General features: G+C 44.9%; 2 protein-coding genes across 5 annotated transcripts in view; one reads left to right on the plus strand and one right to left on the minus strand.

Moving 5' to 3' along the window:
• Positions 1-4,375, minus strand: part of SZT2 (SZT2 subunit of KICSTOR complex) — a 55,815-nt gene extending 51,440 nt beyond the window's left edge. Inside the window, exon 1 of the mRNA XM_037743136.1 lies at positions 4,265-4,375. Within this exon, the coding sequence (XP_037599064.1) occupies positions 4,265-4,291 (27 nt within the window). The 5' untranslated portion in view covers positions 4,292-4,375. The remainder of the gene's footprint in view (positions 1-4,264) is intronic.
• A 48-nt stretch (positions 4,376-4,423) lies between these two features.
• MED8 (mediator complex subunit 8) overlaps positions 4,424-21,263 on the plus strand; it is a 22,249-nt gene continuing 5,409 nt past the window's right edge. For 2 of the 4 annotated variants that reach the window (XM_037743165.1, XM_037743164.1), the window contains exons 1-7: positions 4,424-4,500; positions 5,816-5,934; positions 6,547-6,691; positions 7,180-7,320; positions 7,508-7,589; positions 7,957-8,205; positions 9,076-9,136. In XM_037743165.1, coding sequence (XP_037599093.1) covers positions 4,495-4,500; positions 5,816-5,934; positions 6,547-6,691; positions 7,180-7,320; positions 7,508-7,589; positions 7,957-8,205; positions 9,076-9,136 — 803 coding nt within the window. In that variant the 5' untranslated portion in view covers positions 4,424-4,494. Of the gene's footprint in view, positions 4,501-5,815; positions 5,935-6,546; positions 6,692-7,179; positions 7,321-7,507; positions 7,590-7,956; positions 8,206-9,075; positions 10,258-21,263 lie in introns of those variants that run through there. The other 2 variants (XM_017541726.2, XM_017541727.2) reach the window with 2 other exon arrangements.

Raw genomic sequence — 21,263 nt, forward strand, 5'->3', positions numbered from 1 at the left:
AACCCCATCTCTACAAAAATTAGCCGGGCTTCATGGGGGGTGCCTGTAATCCTAGCTACTTGGGAGGCTGAGGCAGGAGAATCGCTTGAGCCTGGGAGATGGAGGCTGCAGTGAGCTGAGATTATGCCACTGCACTCCAGCCTGGGTGAGAGTGAGACTCAGTCTCAAAATAAATAAATAAGAATCCCTGAATTAGTTCTCAGAGCATCCACACTCACATGGAGTTTCACATCCTCAATATTAATCTCCCTTGAGTCTGAAGTTCATGACTCTCAGTAGTCTGGTAAGGAAGACAAAGTAGAGTTTTGGAGTCAGAGACCTGGGTTCAAATCTGGTTCTATCATTTGCTATCTAGGTAACTTTGTACAAATTACTTAATTTTTCCAAGCCTCAGTTTCTTCGTTGATAGCATGTGGATAAAAATCTTCATAGGCCAGATGTGGTGGCTCATGTCTATAATCCCAGCACTTTGGGATGCCGAGGTGGGCAGATCACGAGGTCAAGAGATCAACACCATCCTGGCCAACGTGATGAAACCCTGTCTCTACTAAAAATACAAAAATTAGTTGGGCGTGGTGACGTGCGCTTGTAGTCCTAGCTACTTGGGAGGCTGAGGCAGGAGAACCGCTTGAACCTGGGAGGCGGAGGTTGCAGTGAGCCGAGATGGTGACACTGCACTCCAGCCTGGTGACAGAGCAGGACTCCATCTCAAAAAAATAAATAAATAAAAGGAATATCTTCATAGGAATGTTGTTGCAATTAAACGGGAGAAGGCGGCTATCATTGTCTGGAACATTTATTGAGGCCTACATACCACTTATATCAAGATAAATAAAACATTACCAGGCACTGTGCTACATACCATGTATACCAGGATAAATGAAGCATGGTCCATCTCATTAATCTGTTGCTTTTCTTGTACCTGTCCCTTTGTGATAAAGGTCTGATTTTTTTTTTAAGTCTTTTCTAACCCTTGTGCTGTCTTCTGTTAACACACTTCCACAAAATAATGTGGATTATTTCCCCTCTTGAACTGGCTAAAATCTCCCTGCCACCATACGTCAAAGCCCTGAGCCTCCAGCATGGCCTCAAGCTGCTCTTCTCCAGCCTTTTCTTTCACCAATCCCCCTTCAGTTAAAAGCACACATTCTAGTGTTAGAGCTCCTAGGATCAAATACTGGTTCCGTTGATTATTAACTATATGGCTTTGGCAGAGATTTACACTCTCTATGCCTCAGTTTCCTTGTCTGTGAAACAGGGATAATAAAAGTGCTTATTTTAGGATAATTTCTGAGTATCAGATGATACTCAGTAAGCATTCAGTAAGTGTTAGCTATTCTCATTGTCACACTGCATCCACACTGGGAGTTGCTTCCTCTTAGTTCTCTGAAGGCTCCAATGGGCTCCTTCTCACCTGAAGATCTCACCATTCCCTTTGCCTGCAATGCTCTCTGCCTCTTCTTTTAGATAACTTCTACCTGTTCTTCAGGTTTCAGCTTAAATGTCATTCTTTTGAGTCTCCTGATCCACAACCCCTTGTCTTGCCACTTCTTTTTTGTTTTTTGTTTTTTTTGAGACGGAGTTTCACTCTTGTAGCCCAGTCTAGAGTGCAACGGCGCGTTCTCAGCTCACAGCAACCTCCGCCTCCCAGGTTCAAGCGATTCTTCTGCCTCAGCCTCCTGACTAGCTGGGATTGCAGGCATGCACCACCATGTATGGCTAATTTTTGTATTTTTAGTAGAGACGGTGGTGGGTGGGTGTATTTCACCATGTTGTCCAGGATGTTCTCAATCTCTTGACTTCGTGATCCACCCACCTCGGCCTCCCAAAGTGTTGGGATTACAGGTCTGAGCCACCACGACCGGCCCCGACTTCTTTACAAGGTAGGTTAAGAATCCCTGTTAAGCATCCCAATTCACTCCTTTACAGCACTTATTAATCTAATTCAATCCTTGTTTACTCCATAAAGATAGGGAGCATGTCTGTCTTACACTGCTCCGTATCCACCTTGATACTTGGCACAATTCTGACTCCATAGCAGCACTTGTAAAAAAATATTTCAAGTGTGTGATGAATGAATGACTTTCTAAATCTGATTATGCCCAATCGTTCTCTCTTGGGATCCTAACAGCCTCTAAAAATCAATCATTTTATAACACCCAGGGATAGAACTCTTCAATCTCTTTACCTTCTGATAAAATTTTCAGAAATGCAAATCAGGAACTTAAAAAATGCTTAACTTTTGGCTGGATGAGACTCCCAGGATTGTGTGTCTTGACTTGAAATTACTTTAGATCTGCAATGCTCTATATAGTAAAGAGTACCATATGGGGCTACTGAGCACTTACAATGTTGCTAGACCAAAATGGGATGTGCTGTAAGTGTAAAATACAACACTAGATTTTAAAGACTTAGTATAAAAAAGAAGTTAACTATCTCATAATGTTTTGCATTTTATTACATTTTGAAAATGGGAGTTTTGGGTTAAATATGTAATTAAAATTCATTTGTTTTTTATTTTGTATGTGGCTATGAGAAAACTTAATATTACACATGTGGCTTGCATTAGATTTCTACAGGATGGTGCCATTCTAGACTATCTGCCTAAAAGATACGTTGTATTTCCCCACAACAGCCCTCCACTTCCTTTCACTTTAATATATAATGAAACACTCTGAATTGTTTCGTGGTTTTCCTGTATTAATATTTCTGATTGATTTTGATATTTGATACATGGGCTATTCTACCACCTCTGTGAACATGACTGATTATTTTAAATAAGGCATGGTTTCCTACTATTCTATTCAATGTTGGGTCTTACTACACCAAATCCCAGTGAACTGGAGATTTACCATTCTGCAGTCACTTTACTATTTATGCTATAAACAATACGGTTAAGAATACAAAGACTGGAGCCTGGCCAACTGTTTTGGAGTCCAATACTTAATAGCTGTGTAACTTTGTTACTCTTTTTCTCAGAGGGAGTTTTGCTCTTGTTGCCCAGACTGAGTGCAATGGCACCTTCTTGGCTCACTGCAACCTCCACTCCCTCAGCCTCCCGAGTAGCTGGGATTACAGGCATGTGCCACCATGCCTAGCTAATTTTGTATTTTTAGTAGAGATGGGGTTTCTCGATGTTGGTCAGGCTGGTCTCTAACTCCTGACCTCAGGTGATTCACCGGCCTCAGCCTCCCAAAGTGCTGGGATTACAAATGTAAGCCACTGCACCCCACCTACTTTGCTACTCTTAATATCTCTGTGCCTCAGTTCCTAAACTAAAAAAAGGAGATAACAGTATTCACTTCATAGGGCTGAATGGATTAACTGACATTGCTAAAGCACTTAGAATGGTGCCAAGCATGAGTAAGTATGCAGTAAAGAATACTATTTGTATCATTATACACATCCCTCACCCTTACCACCTACTAATATATTGGTACCTTTCCTAGTGGTGGTGTCTTATCCAAATCTGAGATTTTAAGCTCAGATCTTCTAACTCCAAACCGCTACTCCCTGGATGAGTGGCATTTGAGTAAGGTACTTAATCTTTCTCATTTTTCAGTTTTCTCCTCTACGAGAATGCCATCTTCCTTGTGCAAGTCTGAATGACACAACATATATAAGTTTCATTGCATGTTCCTTAGCATCTCACGAATACCTCATATCTCTTTTCTGGTTCATCACATGTGATCCTCACAACACACTATATATTTTATAAAGAAGGAAACAGGATCCGGGAAGACTCGCAGGAGGTTGCCCAAATAACTACGTGACAGCGCCAATATTGGAACGAGGTCTCAGTCCGACTCAAATGTTTTTTTCATGAAACTAAAGCAGCTTTTCTAAAAGCATGAGCCCCAGAACTAAATGAATTCAAGCTGTTTATGGCATTCCAATGCTTAAAGAAATGCAAAAACCGGCAAAGTCAATCTACTGCCGCGTTGCCCATTGAAACTGCAACAGAAAATCAAAATACAAGTTTTGTTAATACCACTATCATTAGGTCAAAGAGTGGACGACGCGGATGACATTTCAGTAAACAAAACAAAGCTAAGAGTTACTCCTTTAGCTCCCTGAGGAAACTGCAGACCGCGTTCCATGGTCCGCAGGGTTCCACAGTCGGGCCTTCGGGGCTGGGCAGGCCCCAGCCAAGGTTACGCAGCCCGGCCACCCCACAAACCCAGAGGAGGCCAATGCCACGCCTGCCCGCCGGACCCTCCCCCTCGGATCTCGGGGCCCAGTGCTGCGCCCCTCTGCCCCTCACCTCCGGCTCGGGGCGCTCCGAGGCCATCACACAGCCCTCCCGCGCCGGCCCGGGCCAGCGAAGTTCTCTCTCTTGACCCCTGACCTGGCTACCTCGGCACCCAGCAGGAACCGGAAGTGGGTGGGAGGGCCGAATTCCAGTTTTCTGATTGGTGGAGAAGCCTTCTCAGAGGCGTCTCATCGAAGGGAAAACCGGAAGTGGAAATCGTAGCCGCCGCCTCGGCCGCCGCAATGCAGGTGAGAGCCAGGTTGGGCCTATTAGCGGCTGGCCAGCTTCGGGTACAAGGACCGAGAGTGGGCTGGCTAAGGAGAATGAAGAGTTGGGACTGAGAAGAGAGGGCAGCACCTGCGGCTGATAAGGAAATGTGGGTTAGGGGGCGAGGCTAATTGGAGAGGGAGCGGCGCAGTTGAGAGGTGGGGGTGGAGCTCGCCTGACAGAAGATGGTCTGGCTAAATCTGGAGGAAGGAGGCAGCACCTATTTGCTTGGCGTGGGAAAGGATTAGGTTGTATTACGGGGAGGCTGAGATGCAGTCCAAGGGAGACGGCTCAAGAAGGTGGTGGGCTGGCTCAGGCCCTGTCCTAGGCTGCTGGATGGAGGCGGTTGGATGCTGATATAGCAGGGGATCTAACTGGAGACAAGCCCAAGCAGTGAGGGAATTGTGGGCTGCGGTGGCCGAAAGCTAAGCAGCTTATAATCCGAGGCCACGGTGGAACCCAGGATCAAGTTCCTGTCAGGTACTTTAGCAGGTTTGCAAGACAGTTTTGCATCACTCTTCCCAGCCTGTGCCCTGCAGTTGTTAAGGGTGAAGAAATGGAGTAAAACAGGAGACCACCGATGGGAAGGAAATGCTTTACAGACCCCCAGTATTTTGTTTGTCCAGTGCTTAGGAGCATGTGTGGTTTTTGTTTTTCATTTGTCAGTTTCTTGCAGCCGGTTGTCTCAATAAATGTTAATGGGTTGACCGAGCTTGTGAAAGAGGCACGGGAATATTGACACAGAGATAGATGAGTGCACATTAATTCAGCAAGGAGAAGGTTGAAATGTAAAATGCTGAGAGCAGATGGAAAGGTGGAGTGGTTGGTGGGGGGAGGAAAAGGGGAGAGCAGGGCTGGTATTCAGAGAAGTCTTCATGAGTAGGCCGATTTTGCAGAAACTGACAAGACAGCCAGGCTCACAGATGCTAGGACGGAGGAAACTGGAGTACATGTGCTACAAAGGTGCACATGAGACAATGATCTGGCATTAGGGTCTCTCAAAAATGTCTCAGTGAGGGAGAGGAGGGTGTACCTAATACAGAGAAAAACTAAGCATAGATTAGGAGGAGATGGGAAGAAGGAATCAGTTGGTGGGAGGACTTGGGGTCAGGCAAACAGGTTGAAAGGTCTCAGGGCTGATGCTGTCTGTAACCCAAATACCAAAGATAGTAAACAACCTGGCTATCCTATGCCAGTGAGCTCCTGTGTTGCACACCATCTCCTTGGCTTTTCAGCCCCTCTTTCTATGTGTCATACTCATTTATCTGTGTAACCAACCTGTTCCTATTGGTGCAGAGGGAGGAGAAGCAGCTTGAGGCATCATTAGATGCACTGCTGAGTCAAGTGGCTGATCTGAAGAACTCATTGGGGAGTTTCATTTACAAGTTGGAGAACGAGTATGACCGGCTGACCTGGTAAGAATTGCCAGGGCAAGCTAGGGAGGGCTTATGGGTGGGGGGCCTAGCCTCCCAATGAATAGGACGTTTCTAATGATGTAACCATTTATCAGTTTGCAAACATCTTTTGATTTGGAAAGAGCTGGGTTTCCTAACGTTTAGCAAGTGGCTTCCATGGCAAGGAAGTAGACAAATGCTCAGTTTCTTAACCCAAGCTCTTTCTAGCTTTCAATTCTTACCCTTTGACTTTTCTGGTGAAGAAGTCCTCCCACTATAGCCCTATTCATGCTGGATCTCTTGCCACAGATGTGGCTGAGTCCTTTAGATCCAACCTACTCCGAAGTGTGGATCCTATTTCCAGGCTAGAAAGGAGACTTTTTGCCACTGTTCCTCACCCCATTCAAACAATGAACTGCCTTTTTTTCTGCATCTGTGTCATAACCTGAAAGTGTATCCCTCCTTCATAGCCCTATCATACCTGTTAGTCTGTTTCCACTTAGGCTAGTCATAGGGCTATGAGACTTTTGGGGATGAATCTGAGTGTTCCTGGCCTGAAGGAACTAGGACAATTTTACTAAGAACCATCCAGGGAAGGGGTGGAAAATTCTGACACCTTCTTACCACCACCAGGCCCTCTGTCCTGGACAGCTTTGCCTTGCTTTCTGGACAGTTAAACACTCTGAACAAGGTCTTGAAGCATGAAAAAACACCGCTGTTCCGTAACCAGGTCATCATCCCTCTGGTGTTGTCTCCAGACCGAGATGAAGATCTCATGGTAAGTGGAGAAAAAGAATACAACTTGGGAAATTAAGGGGTTTTTTAGGCTTCTTTAGTATTTAGGGAAATTACTTGTTGGGAGCCTAGAAATTTTGGAGGCCTTGCTTTTTGCTCTGCTGAAGGTGGGAGAGCCACTCCCAAATAGTCATAACCTGAAGGGTATGTCACCAAGGCTGATACCTTTCTTCTCCAACATCTATCTCAAGCCACAAAGTCTGTCCTTTTGTGACTTTGTCTATTCCAGTCTTTGAAACGTGGCAGACAGCAATAGTTTAATTCGTCCCTAGGTCTGGTAGAGATAGGGATGTGAGAAGACAAAAAATGAAGGATAGAATAAAGGAGAGTGTGTTCTAGAAGCTAGATATTATGTCTCAGGTTGTATTTTCCTTGAAAATGCACTGTTTGCCTGTGGATAGGACTGTATATCAGGCCAGATAGAATCTTCTTGGAGCGCATAGTAGGATCAATAAAATCTGTGTGTTACAGCGGCAGACTGAAGGACGGGTGCCCGTTTTCAGCCATGAGGTAGTCCCGGACCATCTGAGAACCAAGCCTGACCCTGAGGTGGAAGAGCAGGAGAAGCAACTGACGACAGATGCTGCCCGCATTGGTACAGATGCAGCCCAGGTTGGACTGAGTCACTGCCTTGCTGCCCCATCCCCATTCCATCATGAGAAGCTAGGCATTACCATTCCTGTCTAGTAGGGATGCATAGTTGGCTGCACCTAAGTTGCTTCTGGCAGAGCACAAGGAATAAATTTCTCCATATCTTTTCCTACTTACCCTAATCTCTGCACAAAATTGTGTGTTACAGAAGCAGATCCAGAGCTTGAATAAAATGTGTTCAAACCTTCTGGAGAAAATCAGCAAAGAGGAGCGAGAATCAGAGAGTGGAGGTATGGTGGGACTGGTGGCAAAACAGAGAAGGAGAGGTGTATAAGATCACTGGAATAGGAATGGTGATTTGGGGAGTAGTGAAATTAGGACTCAAGAGTGAACTGCTTAGGAAGGGATTTGCATCCATTCTGTTAGCCTTTTGTATTTAAAGCCAGCCCTGAAGCAGGTGGAGGAAATGGGCAAAATAAGAAGAGAGAATTCTGAGATAGGCTTGGGAGTCCTCTGCCTCTTTTTCTGGGCTGTGAGGGAGTCTAGATGCTGCTGAATTCAGAACTCCAAACCCTGGCACTCATACTGGTCTTCCAGCTGCCAGTTCAGTCCTGCATCAGAGGCATACTTCAGGATCCTCACTTACTTTTTCTTTAGGTCTCCGTCCGAACAAGCAGACCTTTAACCCTACAGACACTAATGCCTTGGTGGCAGCTGTTGCCTTTGGGAAAGGACTGTCTAATTGGAGACCTTCAGGCAGCAGCGGTCCTGGCCAGCCAGGCCAGCCAGGAGCTGGGACAATCCTTGCAGGAACCTCAGGATTACAGCAGGTGCAGATGGCAGGAGCTCCAAGCCAGCAGCAGCCAATGCTCAGTGGGGTACAAATGGCTCCAGCAGGTCAACCAGGTAAGGTGGCAGGCGTTGAAATGAGGCTGACTTTGAGCAGGGGAGTGGGAATAAGCTAGATTACCTGGGCCTCCAGCATCTCTAGACCTAGAAGTTTTCTCCATTTCTCCTTTGCACTGTGACCCAGGATATAATTTTCAGAAGTAAAAATCTCGTCTAAGACTGCAATGGGCACCAGAGAGTGAGGAAGAACTTTGAGTAACAGAAACTGCTTTCATTTCTCATCCCCATCTCACATCTCTGTGTCAGCTATCCTTCTGTCCCATTTATTCTGATATTAGATGTGTTGTCAGTGTCTTTTCTTAGGTAGAGAAATCAGTGGTCAGATCTTAATAGAGACCATTGGTAGGTGCCTCAGGAATTGACAAGCAGGCCAGCTTCCCAGTCCTACATGTATTCTTTTCTCTGTATCCTGCCTTTCTTGCTCTTGGCTTCCTGCCTTCTCTCCTACTCATTTTTAGAACAATCTAGATGCAGGCAGCTAGAAGAGTTATTTCCTCAGGCTGTCTAGGAAAAGGGACAATTAAAACAAAGAGAGATTCTGCAGTTCTTACAATATAAAAAAAAAACAATGAGAGAACATGGTACTCTTTTACCTGTGACATTAAATGGGGGTCACACAGGTTTAGCTATCTCTTCTAGGAGTGGATGAGCAGACTGTTCTTCCATATCACTTCTTTCCTCCTGGACACCTTCAGGGAGAGAGCTGGGTGAAGAACTGTACCTCTGAACTCTGCCAGACAGGGTCAGATGTCACAGAGGTTCTGAGATGATAGAGGAGGTGACAGAAGGAGCCTGAGATTACCACATTTCTGATTTGTCGTGAAAGTCTTACCTTGCTTGAGATGTCTTTTTTCATGTTCCTTTCAGGGAAAATGCCAAGTGGAATAAAAACCAACATCAAGTCGGCTTCAATGCATCCCTACCAGCGGTGAGTGTGGCTGGCAACCTCGACTCCCTGGTGCTCTTTGCAGAGCTGGGCAGTGAAATTACCTTTTGCTCAAGGCCCACCTAGATGGGTACAATAAAAAGAACATGAGCTTTCAGCAACAGACAAATCCCACCTCCACCACTGACTAGCTGTGTGACCTTGGACAGTGACCTAATTTTTCTGAGCTTGTTTTCTCATTTGTAAATGGTGATAATACCTACCTCATAGGGTTGTTGTGAGGATTAAAATGAGGAAATGAATGTGAAGTGCTTAGCATAGTATATGAAATAATGGGTATTCAATAAATGATAGTTTCTGTAGCTACTTCTCCCCACCACCCTCCATAGTCCTTGATCCAGAACTTACCCTGATCTGATACTGCCTAATGTCGATGGTGAACTGATGGACACAAGATCAAATAAGGCTATGCTTATTTTGTGCTTCCAGAAACTGTAGCAACCTCTGTGTTCTTAGAGGCACACTGTCTTTGCAGGCCCTCCTGCCCGGGTTTCATCCTGGCTATCCCTCTAAGGTGCAGGTGAAGAAGCTTCTGGGCCAGGGGGAAAAAAAGTGCCCATCTACAGCTCTGGTGAAGCTTGGGCCTCCTCTTCTTTCTATCCTCTGAGAAGCCAACAAACACAGCTCTTACCTGGCAAATAGTCACAAAGTCCTCTATCCTTTACCCTACCCTGTACACACGAGGCCTTCTCAGGAAGTGGCTCTGCCAGGCAGGACTATGTGGGAAAGCATTTTTCCTTAGCACATGAAAAGCCCCTTCCCCTAGACTCATGGTTCTTATTTCGGAGGGAGAAGAGAATTGCACTTCACACTGCCATCAGGGTTTAGCTGACCTCAAAATAGTGCGCAGTTCCTTGACTCTGGCCAGGATGGCTTTCCTTCATTTTCCTAAGCCTGTGGCCCAAATGGTGGACCAGATTGATGGTGGGAAGTGGGGCAACCCCCAGTAACTTTGCCTGCTTTTAGATAGTTGAACAAAGTGAATTTAGACATTTAGGCTAACCTGCCTTTCTTAGTACTCCTTTGTCAGCATGGGCAGGGGCTGAGTCAGCAAAAGTGGACCAAAGGTTTCCTCTGAATAAAGTTATTTAAATTGATGTTCACTGGCTCAGGGTTGTCTGACAGTAATTTATGAGAGCATTACATAGGGATCAGAGGCAATTTCAAGAGTGCTGCAAGGCAGTTCTAATTTGTTCTCCATAAAAAAGTTTCTGTATCTTTAATTAGCTTTGATCCAAAAATCCTGCGACTTCCCTCCTGCTCATACCTTCCAGCTGCCTTTTTTCTGTTCTCTTCTGTGACACACTGGTACTTTGGCATTTGTTCAGTGCCAAATGAAGTTCTGCCAGGCTGTGGCAGCAAAGGACTAGAAAAGTGGTCCCAGATGTCAACATCTGTTACCATTCCATCAAGACAAGAAACGGTATCCACATAGCTCACTGACCACAATACATAGCAGCAGGGGAGTCCGGTCATCAGCTCTGAGGCAATGCCAGACCTTTCCCTCACTTAAACTGTTCCGCCTCATCAGCCCTCTGAGGTGTTCTTTATCTTCTCACCTCTTCCCTTCCCACTGGAAATGTCAGAGCTAACTGGCATATTGGGTAGAGTTTAAGCTGTGCTTCTCTGAAACCCCTGGAGCATCTTTTGGTGACCATTGTCTTTTACTCCACCAAAAGATTCCCTCCTATTGAATGGCACCAACCCCAAGTTTTTCTGTGTCCCAGGCTAATACTGACTTTATTTCCACCATACTATTAGAATGGATTCCTTGTTATCCAAGAATGGAAATGTCCTCTTGCCCCAACAGTCCGAGGATATGCAGGATATCACCTACATCTTGTGACCCTAAGCAAACACTCCTTCCTCTACAGGGACTCCTCTACATTCATCGCTGCAGGAGCACGTGCTCTCATTTTTATCCCCCAATCCTCAAAAAAATTATCTGGAGTACACCTCAGTAGTGTCTCCTGCTTTGGGGTCTATACAGCCTAGTAAATGCCTCAATAGAGTATGTATGTATCTCCCACCCCTAACACACTCATTCCCTCAGGAGGGAATACATACAGAATTTCCTTTGAGGAAAGGGGCATGACCTACTTACTGGATTTAGGATTTACAAAATGTGACTGTTGGCCTACTGTGGTAACATTCCTGTTTTTGACTGCTCTGTTTTGCTTGGAGATCGTGCTTTCTCCTACTCTTGGGTCCCCTGGAGAAAGAGATTAGGCCGTTGTCTCCTAGGTTTGTGTCTAGGATGGAGAAAGAAGCAGCAGCTGTGAAACCTCAAGAACTTACAACAGCACAGAGTTCATCCTGCTGAGGGTGGAAGCTTATCCAATCAATGTCAGCATAAGGCCCATTGCCTAGGACCTCTCCCTCTCCAGCTCTGCCCTGAGCCTGGGATTCAGTCATTGCTGAATCTCTCTTTTGCTTATTGTGCTAATCACCCCATTCTGTTCCCCTTCTGGTGTCTATTGCTGCCCTACTTAGCTGGTGCACTTCACTCAACCCTGTTGTTTTTTTGGGAAACAGCCAAGATAGATAGGTTATAGCCAAGTGCTCCTTACAACTCCATAATGGGTCCCAGCATTAAGATTGAGCTGGAGGGAGTATAATTGCCTACCTCCTGTCGTGCTGCCACAGAGAAGAAGCTGAACTCTGCAGGAATGCCCCAGTGCAAGGCTGGTCCCTTTTCCCACCCCCTTCACACCTCCCCCAAGCAGCTGGAAACAACCTCTCCCTTTGTCTGAGCTTCTTGTACAGAATAATCCTCCTTATGGACAATGTATTCTCTGTGCCCTGTGGACACAGGAGCTGTGTAAGCTGATCCCAGCACCAGGCAGGACGGAGGCTGAGTCCGTCCAAACGCCCACCCTGGGTCAGCTCCTGGTTACTGTCCAGATGAACTATGCAGGGGTGTACATTCTCTTCCATCTGCCTTTCCTATCTGCTCCAGAATTGGGAGAATGGCCTACTGAAGTTTATCATTGGGCCAGGAGTAGGAACAGGGGCTATGGTCCTTTTCTGTTCAGTCTTGAGGTTTCACAGTGCCTACCTATGGAGGCTCGATATGGCCCTTGCCTGGAAACACACACATGAAGATTAACCCTTGGAAAGGCCTTGCCACTGTGCAGATGGGGCTTTCTAACCGGAACAGAAGGCAAACTCCAACCTATCTTAGGGGACCATGGGGCCCCATCACTTCAGCTGTGTTTTGTCCCACAGGGCAAAGTTCCTTTCTTCTTCCTTTTAACTTCTCTCTCTTGTTTTTGAGCTCCCATGTGTCACTGAGGCAGCTCTTGGGTTCCTGTTGCAGTCTCTCAATGAGTCACATGCCATTTGGGCATGGCAGCTTCCCTAAGTACATCATGGACAAGGCATCTCACTTCCCTGAGCCTCAGTTTTCTCACTTGGTGATCCCAGTGATTTTAGGTCTAAAGTCTGTGGCAGTGATTTTCAAACCCATTTATCCCCAGGCATTTTGTTTTGTTTTGTTTTCCTTGGTGCATGACTGCTACACAAATAGGCCAAATTTTTCCTAGGTCAGCCCCCAAGTCCCTCAAATTCCTATAAACTATTCCTCAGATTCCCTCTCTGTCACCTAAAACTTAACATACCAACATCCTTCTAGACAACAACCTTGAAACTGTTTTCTGAAACATCTTTCTTTAAGATTCATCAAAGAGATGGTAAGTTACCACAGTTATCAGAAGTTACAATTCTGACATATGTTGTGTGTTAGAAGTCACCTTCCCTCTCTCAGACATCTCTCTCCTTGGGCAAGATATATGTACCAAAGACTTCTCCAGCATAGGTGACAAATTATGCTTTTCCTTTCCTACTGAATGAAATATAAAGTGCCATGGGATGCTCGCTTTCCTGTGTTTTCTCTGCCATTCTACTGCCTTCCCTAATTATCACCCTAATTTCCCTAGTTTGTGGTCATTTTGATTCTTTATCTTTTCTTGCCCACATTCCCCATGTAGACATCCTTTGTTCTTTTTCTTTTCTTTTTTTTTTGAGACAGAGTCTCACTCTGTCACCCAGGCTTGGGTGCAGTGGCACAATCACAGCTCACTGTGATCCTGCCACTCAAGTGATCCTCCCACCTCTCAGCCTCCTGGGTAGCTGGGACCACAGGCATGTGCCACCATGCCCAGCTAATTTTTAAATTATCATTATTATTATTATTATTTTGCAGGCAAAGGTAGTTTTATTCCTTCCTTCTCAATCTGTATATGTTTAATTTTCTTCTCTTGTTTTATTGCACTAGCTAGGACTTCCAGTGCAATGTTGGAAAGCAGGAATGATTGGGGATACCCTTGCTTCTTTTTAAATCTTAGTGGGAAAGCTTCTAGTTTCTCCCCATTAAGTATGATGTTAGCTGTAGGGTTTTTTTTTTATTGCATTTTAGGTTTTGGGGTACATGTGAAGAACATGCAAGATTGTTGCATAGGTACACACATGGCAGCGTGATTTGCTGCCTTCCTCCCCTTCACCTATATCTGGCATTTCTCCCCATGCTATCTCTCCCCAACTCCCCACCCCCCGCTGTCCCTCTCCTATTTCCCCCCAAGAGACCCTAGTGTGTGATGCTCCCCTCCCTGTGTCCATGTTTTCTCATTGTTCAACGCCCACCTATGAGGGAGAACATGCAGTGTTTGATTTTCTGTTCTTGTGTCAGTTTGCTGAGAATGATGGTTTCCAGTTTATCCATGTCCCTACAAAGGACATGAACTCATCGTTTTTGATGGCTGCGGGAGTGTAAATTAGTTCAACCATTGTGGATGACAGTGTGGCAATTCCATAAGGACCTAGAAATAGAAATTCCATTTGACCCATCAATCCTATTACTGGGTATATACCCAAAGGATTATAAATCGTTCTACCATAAGGACACATGCACACGAATGTTCATTGCAGCACTGTTTACAATAGCAAAGACCTGGAACCGACCCAAATGCCCATCGATGATAGACTGGACAGGGAAAATGTGGCACATATACATCATGAAATACTATGCAGCCATCAAATTATTACTGTTTTTAATAGAGATGGGGTCTCCATGTTGCCCAGGCTGGTCTCAATCCTCCCACCTCCACCTCCCAAAGTCTGGGTGTGACCCACCACACCCAACCTTATCCTTTGTAGCCCATTTTCTCTGGCCTACATTTCATGGCCCTAGATAGTGCCATTTTAGTGTCTCTTCCATGTTAAAAGATCCTTCTTGACCCTACATCCCCTCGCACTGACTCATTCACAGCCATGCTCTTTAAATAAAGTGCTTAGAGTCAGTTTTTTCTTTTACTTCCCATTCACTTTTCAGCCCCTGTGTTTGGGCTTCTACTTCCACCATTCCTCAGAAACTCAGAGATCACTGCTGACCTAATGGCTACATTCAGAGTTTTTTCAATCCTCAGTATATTAATGTATCTGCAGCATTTAACAATGCTGATCATTTCCCTTAGTCTCTTTCTCCCCCATGGTTTCTATGGCACATGCTCTCCTTGTTCATTCCGCTCTCTAGCCATTCCTTCTCGGCAGCTTTTGGACTTTTATACTTCTGTCTGCTTCTTAAATGTTATTCTCTAGGACTTGCCCTTAACCATCTTTTCTTTTTATTCTACCTGCTTTCTCTGTGACCACCACTTTTATGTACATAACATAGGCAAGTTTTATTTTCAGCTCAGACCTCTTTGCTTTGCTGCAGATTCCTGGTGGATATCTCTACCTATATGATCCATAGCTGCTTGAATGTCTAAATCCAGTCATTCTAGCCTACACACCTGTTTCTCTTCTAAGCCAGGAATATAGGAACCATTCGAAACTATTCTCCCTCTAAGTCCCCAGCCCCCTCATACCTAATCAGATACTAAATCCTACCAATTCTGTCTTCCCAGTGTCCATCCACCCTTTCCTACAGTTTAGGCTCTGGGCCTCTCTCACTGAAAATATTGTTCAGACTCCGTATCTCCAGTCTTGTCTACGCTAACGCATCTTCCAAAAGGCTGTAGATAGGTATTTCTAAACTGCAGATCTGATCACATAACTCCCTGATTAAAATCCTTTATCTCCAGTCCTGCCCACTTTAACTTGTCTTCCAAAAGGCTGCCAGTTAGGTCTCTGAGCTGCAGATCTGATCACATTATTCCTTTGATTAAAATCCTTTTGATAGTTTACTCTCCATGTAGGGGTGGGTGTGCCAGGCATACTGAATATCACAAGATAAAATCATCCTGGAATGTTCATTTTACTTAAGGGTAATTTAAAACAGAAAATATACATTCGGCATGCATTGTTATTATTTTATTATTCCCACTGTGTCAACCAGGCTAGAGTGCAGTGGTGCAATCTTGGCTCATTGCAACCTCCACCTCCCAGGCTCAAGTGATCCACCCACCTCAGCCTCCCAAGTAGCTAGGACTCCAGGCACTTGCCACCATACCTGACTGATTTTTGTATTTAAAATAGAGATGGGTATATGGACTACATACTTGGTGGGTGGGTTGGTAGGGGTGGGTGTGCCAGGCATACTGAAAATCACAAGATAAAATCCTCCTGGAACATTCATTTTACTTAAGGGTAATTTAAAACAGAGAATACACATTTAGCATGCATTTATTATTATTATTCTATTATTTCAAGGTACTGTCTTACTGTGTCACCCAGGTTAGAGTGCAGTGGTACAATCTTGGCTAACTGCAACTTCCACCTCCTAGGCTCAAGTGATCCTCCCACCTCAGCCTCCCAAGTAGCTGGGACTACAGGTGCATGCCACCATACCCAGCTAATTTTTGTATCTTTGGTAGAGACGGGGTTTCGCCACATTGCCCAGGCTGCTCTCAAATTCCTGAACTCAAGTGATCTTCGTGCCTCAGCGTCCCAAAGTACTGGGATTATAGCCATGAGCCACCATGCCCCATCAGCATGCATGCATTATTAAGAGAAAATGGACTTCAAAGAATTCCTACTAGTCTGAATGGCTTCAGACTAAGCTACCAGATTCCCTAGGGATATTTATTTACTCTTTTTGGCTATTACATTTACTTCATTGGAAAAGTTTAAAAAAATAGCTCAAATTTTCTGGAAATGCAAGTAAGATTCTGTGTGATATAGCCCCCTGCCACCATCTTCTGATTTACTGTCATGCCGCCCACTTAATTCCCAAGCCATCCACATTGCTTGCAGTTTCGTGAATGTGACAGCTCTTTCAAACCTCCATTCCTTTATTCTCACTGTTCCCTCTGCATGGAACACTTTGCCCTGTCATTCTGTGTGATGAATACTCAATCATCTTTCAAAATTCAGCTCACAAATCACCCCGCTCTGGCCAGGGCAGTGGCTCACGCCTGTCATCCCAGCACTTTGGGAAGCTGAGGTGTGAGGACTGTGTGAGCCCAGGAGTTCGAGACCAGCCTGGGCAGCACAGGAAGACCCTGTCTCTACTAAAAAAAATTAGCCAAGTGTGGTGGCACACACTTGTGGTCCCAGCCACTTGGGAGGCTGAGATGAGAGGATTGCTTGGGCCTGGGAGGTTGAGGCTGCAGTAAGCAGGGATTGTGCCACTGCACTCCAGCCTGGGCAACAGAGCCAGACCCTGTCTCAAAAAAAAAAAAAAAGTCATCCCTATGTGAAGTTTTTCAGTAACCCACAACTCAGCACCACTCCCACAACTCAACATTCCTCCCACCAGGTAAGATCAATTACCTCTCTTATGTTCCACATTTGTACCTTGTACAAATTTATTCTAGCTCCTGGTGCACTTTATTGTCTCCCAGGTTCAAGCATCCTGAACTTTGAATCCCAGCTCTTCCACCTGAGAGCTGAGTGATCTTAGGCACGATGATGTGTGTCCTTGGCATACTACAGCATCTAGCCCGTCATAAACACTATAAATGGTGGTGCCACTATTATTATTACTATTATGATTTCTTTGTCTTTGGAGAGGTAGTATAAAATAACATTTTGGTTTAAAAAGCAGGTTCTCGTGCTTGACTGCTCCATTTCAAATCCTAGCTGTGCTACGTACCAGCTATGTGGCCTTGGGCAAGTTAGTTCACTTCTCTATGCCTTTGTTTCCTTATTCCTGGGGTTGTTAATAATGGCTATTTCATAGGGTTGCTGTGAGGTTTAAATGGGTTAATATATGTAAATAGTGCTTACGATAATGCTGACAATAGTGAAGCTCAATGCATATTATGTATCCATAGGGTAACATTTGGAAACCTGCTCTCAGTAATTTTTGCTTGAATAAACGATTGACCAATTCCTCTAAGAGGTCATAACCTCTCTTTCCCTTTGCAGCTCCCCTGTGCTCATGTCTTAGGAGCTTAGCCTCAGGAGACACTTTTTGTGCACATTTCATCCCCCATGGTATCTCCCTGGTAACATGCAGAGTAGGCAGGCACTGAGCATTCTTACATTGGATAACCTGACATGATAAGTCAATTTCAAATCTAGTTTTGTGAATTTTATTTCTCCCACCTAGTTATTGCCTATATTCTTTCATTAAGAAATTATATGCTTTTGACTTGAGGCCAAATGACGAGCCCCCTCACCTGAAATATTCTTTTTCATGCCTTCTAAACTATATCTCTTCCTTGTTTAAACCAGCCAAAGACTCAGTTCCATAGTCTTCCTACATTCTGTCCCTAAAGGGGACCCTTCATCACTCATCGCTTTCTCTGTGCAGTTGTGATGAATTCTTGCCTCGCTTGTCTGTGGTTGCTGGGTCAGGGCTCAGTTCCTTATGAGTGGCTGTGTTTAATTCACTGGGTATCAAAACCAGAGCTCTTTGGTGCCACGCTTGCCTCTCTTCCCATCACACTCACCACCAGTCCTTCAGACCTTGTTTTGTCATGGCATACTCCGTGATTCTTGCCACTTTGCCATAAGTGCTCTCAGCTGTAGCATAGGAAGTAGCTGGGGGCCAGGTTGCCTCACACCTTCGTGGCTCTCTGCCCTACACAGAATGTCCTTTCTTTTTCCTGCTCCAGCCCCCTTATTCACCTGATAAACAATTCATCCTTCCAATTCAAATGTCACCTACTCCTGTAAAGTCTTTACTACTTCGTCTCTGTACACTTGACCATTCTTAAACTGTACCCCTCCTGTGCTCTGTACACAACTCCATTCTAGCACCCATAGTTCTATTGCAGTTTATTTATTTTCAAGTTCATAACCTGTTTTGGACACTTATCCATTGTATGGCCGTATAAAGTTACTTCACTTTCAAGAACCTCAGTTTCCACCTCTATAGAATAGGATTATAGTACCAACTTCAAAGAGCACCTTCAACAAAACATACATAAAAGTTAAAAATTTAAATCTTTAAGTAGCTCTTAATTTTCTACCAGATAAAGTCCAAGCTTCTTAAAAAGGCCCTTTAGGCAAATAGTCAACACTCAAGTGGTAACTGTTATTCTCTTCTGCTCTCTCCTGAGCAATCTCATTTTTATGTGGTGGTCTACTAGACTGTTTTGACTGCAAGACATTACAATTAAACTGGCTTAATCGAAAAAAAGGAAAACCAACTGTATCTAGGTTATGTGGATGGCTCTAGGTGGGCTCAGAGGCTCAAATGTTGTCTGGACTCTCTGTCTCTTCATTTCTCTACTTTACATTATTAGAGCTCATCTCATGGGAGAGCTCTGGTTTTGCTTGGATTATGTGCCATTAGGAGTTTGGACAGGGAGGAAGTGGGGGAGAATACCAGCATTAATGAGCCAATGGGGTAGGGAATTCCCCAAAGGAAATGAAAGCAGGGGACGGAAAAGTTTCTGAACACAGCCAAAACTAGAGTTACCATGTTCCAGTCCACTTTGTGTGGTTTCACCTCAATATAGAGAATCCTTAGTTTTTTTGTTTTTTTTTTTTTTTTTTTCTCAAGCTCTGTCCTTTCTTCTGAATGCACAGTACTGTGTTTTAGATTGCTTGTTGAATGGGCCATGTCACCTCAAACTTAGGATGTCCCAAACTGCATTCATTTTCTCCATCCTGCTCTACCTGAGTTATCCAGCTGAACACCTGCTGTCAGTTCTGGGTCCTCTTTCTGCTGTATTCCCTTTTCTTCCTTTTCATTGCCATTCTTATAGGTCAGGCCTTTTTTGTGTCACACCCAGACCTCTGAGCTGGCTCCCAGCTGTTATCCCTCCCTTCTTCTGCTCTCCTCTTGATAATATACTTTACTGTTTCCAAGTTTGTCTTTTCTTTCTTCTTCCTTTCCTTTCCTTTCCTTTCCTTTCCTTTCCTTTCCTTCCTTTCCTTCCTTTCCTTCTTTTCCTTCTTTTCTTTCTTTTCTTTCTTTCTTTTCTTTCTTTCTTTTCTTTCTTTGCTTTCTTTCTTTGCTTTCTTTCTTTGCTTTCTTTCTTTCTTTGCTTTCTTTGCTTTCTTTGCTTTCTTGCTTTCTTGCTTGCTTTCTTGCTTTCTTTCTTTCCTTCCTTTCTTTCGACAGTCTTGCTCTGTTGGCCAGGCTGGAGTGCAGTGGTACAATCTTGGCTCACTGCAACCTCCACCTCCTGGGGTCAAGCAATTCTCCTGCCTCAGCTTCCCAAGTAGCTGGGACTACAGGCACATGCCACCACGCCCGCCTAATTTTATATTTTTAATAGAGATGGGGTTTCACCATGTTAGTCCAGGCTGGTCTCGAACTCCTGACCTCAAGTGATCCCCCCTCCTTGGCCTCCCAAAGTGCTGGGATTACAGGTGTGAGCCACTGCGCCCGGCCCTAAGTTTGTCTTTTTAAAGCACAATGGGGATCATATCAGCCTGCCACTTAAAATCTTCTGAGACATCCCAATATAAAGTAAATTCTTCATTTTTTAAAATTCAAAACGTTTGATGATCTGAGGCCAACCTATTCATTAACCTTCTATTATATGAAGGCCTTTCATTAGCCATATCCTTTAGCCCAAAGGTCTCCAACCCCTGGGCCATGGGACCAGTACTGGTCTGTGGCCTGTTAGGAACCAGCCTGCACAGCAGAAGGTGCGTGGTGGGCAAGTGAGCAAGCATTACCGCCTGAGCTCTGCCTCCTGTCAGTTCAGCAGCAGCATTAGATTCTCATGGGGCAGGAACCCTATTGTGAACTGTGCACGCAGGATATCTAGGTTGTGAACTCCTTATGAGAATGTAATGAATGTCTGATGATCTGAGGACCAACGGTTTCCTCCTGAAACCATCCGCCTGTCCCTTGCTTCTCATGCCACCCCCCGACCCCCCATCCTTGGAAAAATTGTCCTCCACAAAACAAAACTGGTCCCTCATACCAAAAATGTTGGGGACCACTGCTTTAGCCAAACAGAATCCCTTGCAGTTCTCTACCTGTCATTTGCTTTTCTACATCCATTCCTTTGTCTATGCCTTTTCCTCAGCCTGAAACGCTTGTGTTGCTTTCGTCTTACCCAGTCTGTGACCTTGAGCAAAGCCTTCAACCTCTGATTCCAGTTTTTTATCTATTAAGAGGTGATCATAGTACTTACCTTACAGGGTGGAAACATTTGAACATATGGAAAGCAGCTGGCTTCATCCTTGCCAGAAAAAGTACCAATAGAATAATATGCTTCTCATTCCTCTCTTGGTCCCTCTCATGTGTCTTCTGGATCTTGCTAACTCTCCTTCCGCCATCCTGATAGCATCCCCTGGTTTACCCCCTAACAAAAAGCCTCTTTTTTCTCTCCAGAGCTCTTCCTGCAGGTTCTATCACACCACTTTCCCCCTTCCAGAGTTTCTGTTGTTCAGTTCAATGAACGGTGAATGATACCCATAGTATGTAGACACTGGTTACCGACTGATGGATCAGACATTGGCCCTGACCTTTCAGGGTTCCAGGCCAAACCTTAAGTTCCAGAAGGTACAAAGAATGTTTGCAGGGCCGGGCGCGGTGGCTCAAGCCTGTAATCCCAGCACTTTGGGAGGCCGAGGCGGGTGGATCACGAGGTCAAGAGATCGAGACCGTCCTGGTCAACATGGTGAAACCCCGTCTCTACTAAAACTATAAAAAATTAGCTGGGCATGGTGGTGCGTGCCTGTAATCCCAGCTACTCAGGAGGCTGAGGCAGGAGAATTGCCTGAACCCGGGAGGCGGAGGTTGCGGTGAGCCGAGATC

Source organism: Cebus imitator, unplaced genomic scaffold (genome assembly GCF_001604975.1).
Source record: "Cebus imitator isolate Cc_AM_T3 unplaced genomic scaffold, Cebus_imitator-1.0 Scaffold136, whole genome shotgun sequence".
Classification (NCBI taxonomy): Eukaryota; Metazoa; Chordata; class Mammalia; order Primates; family Cebidae; genus Cebus; species Cebus imitator.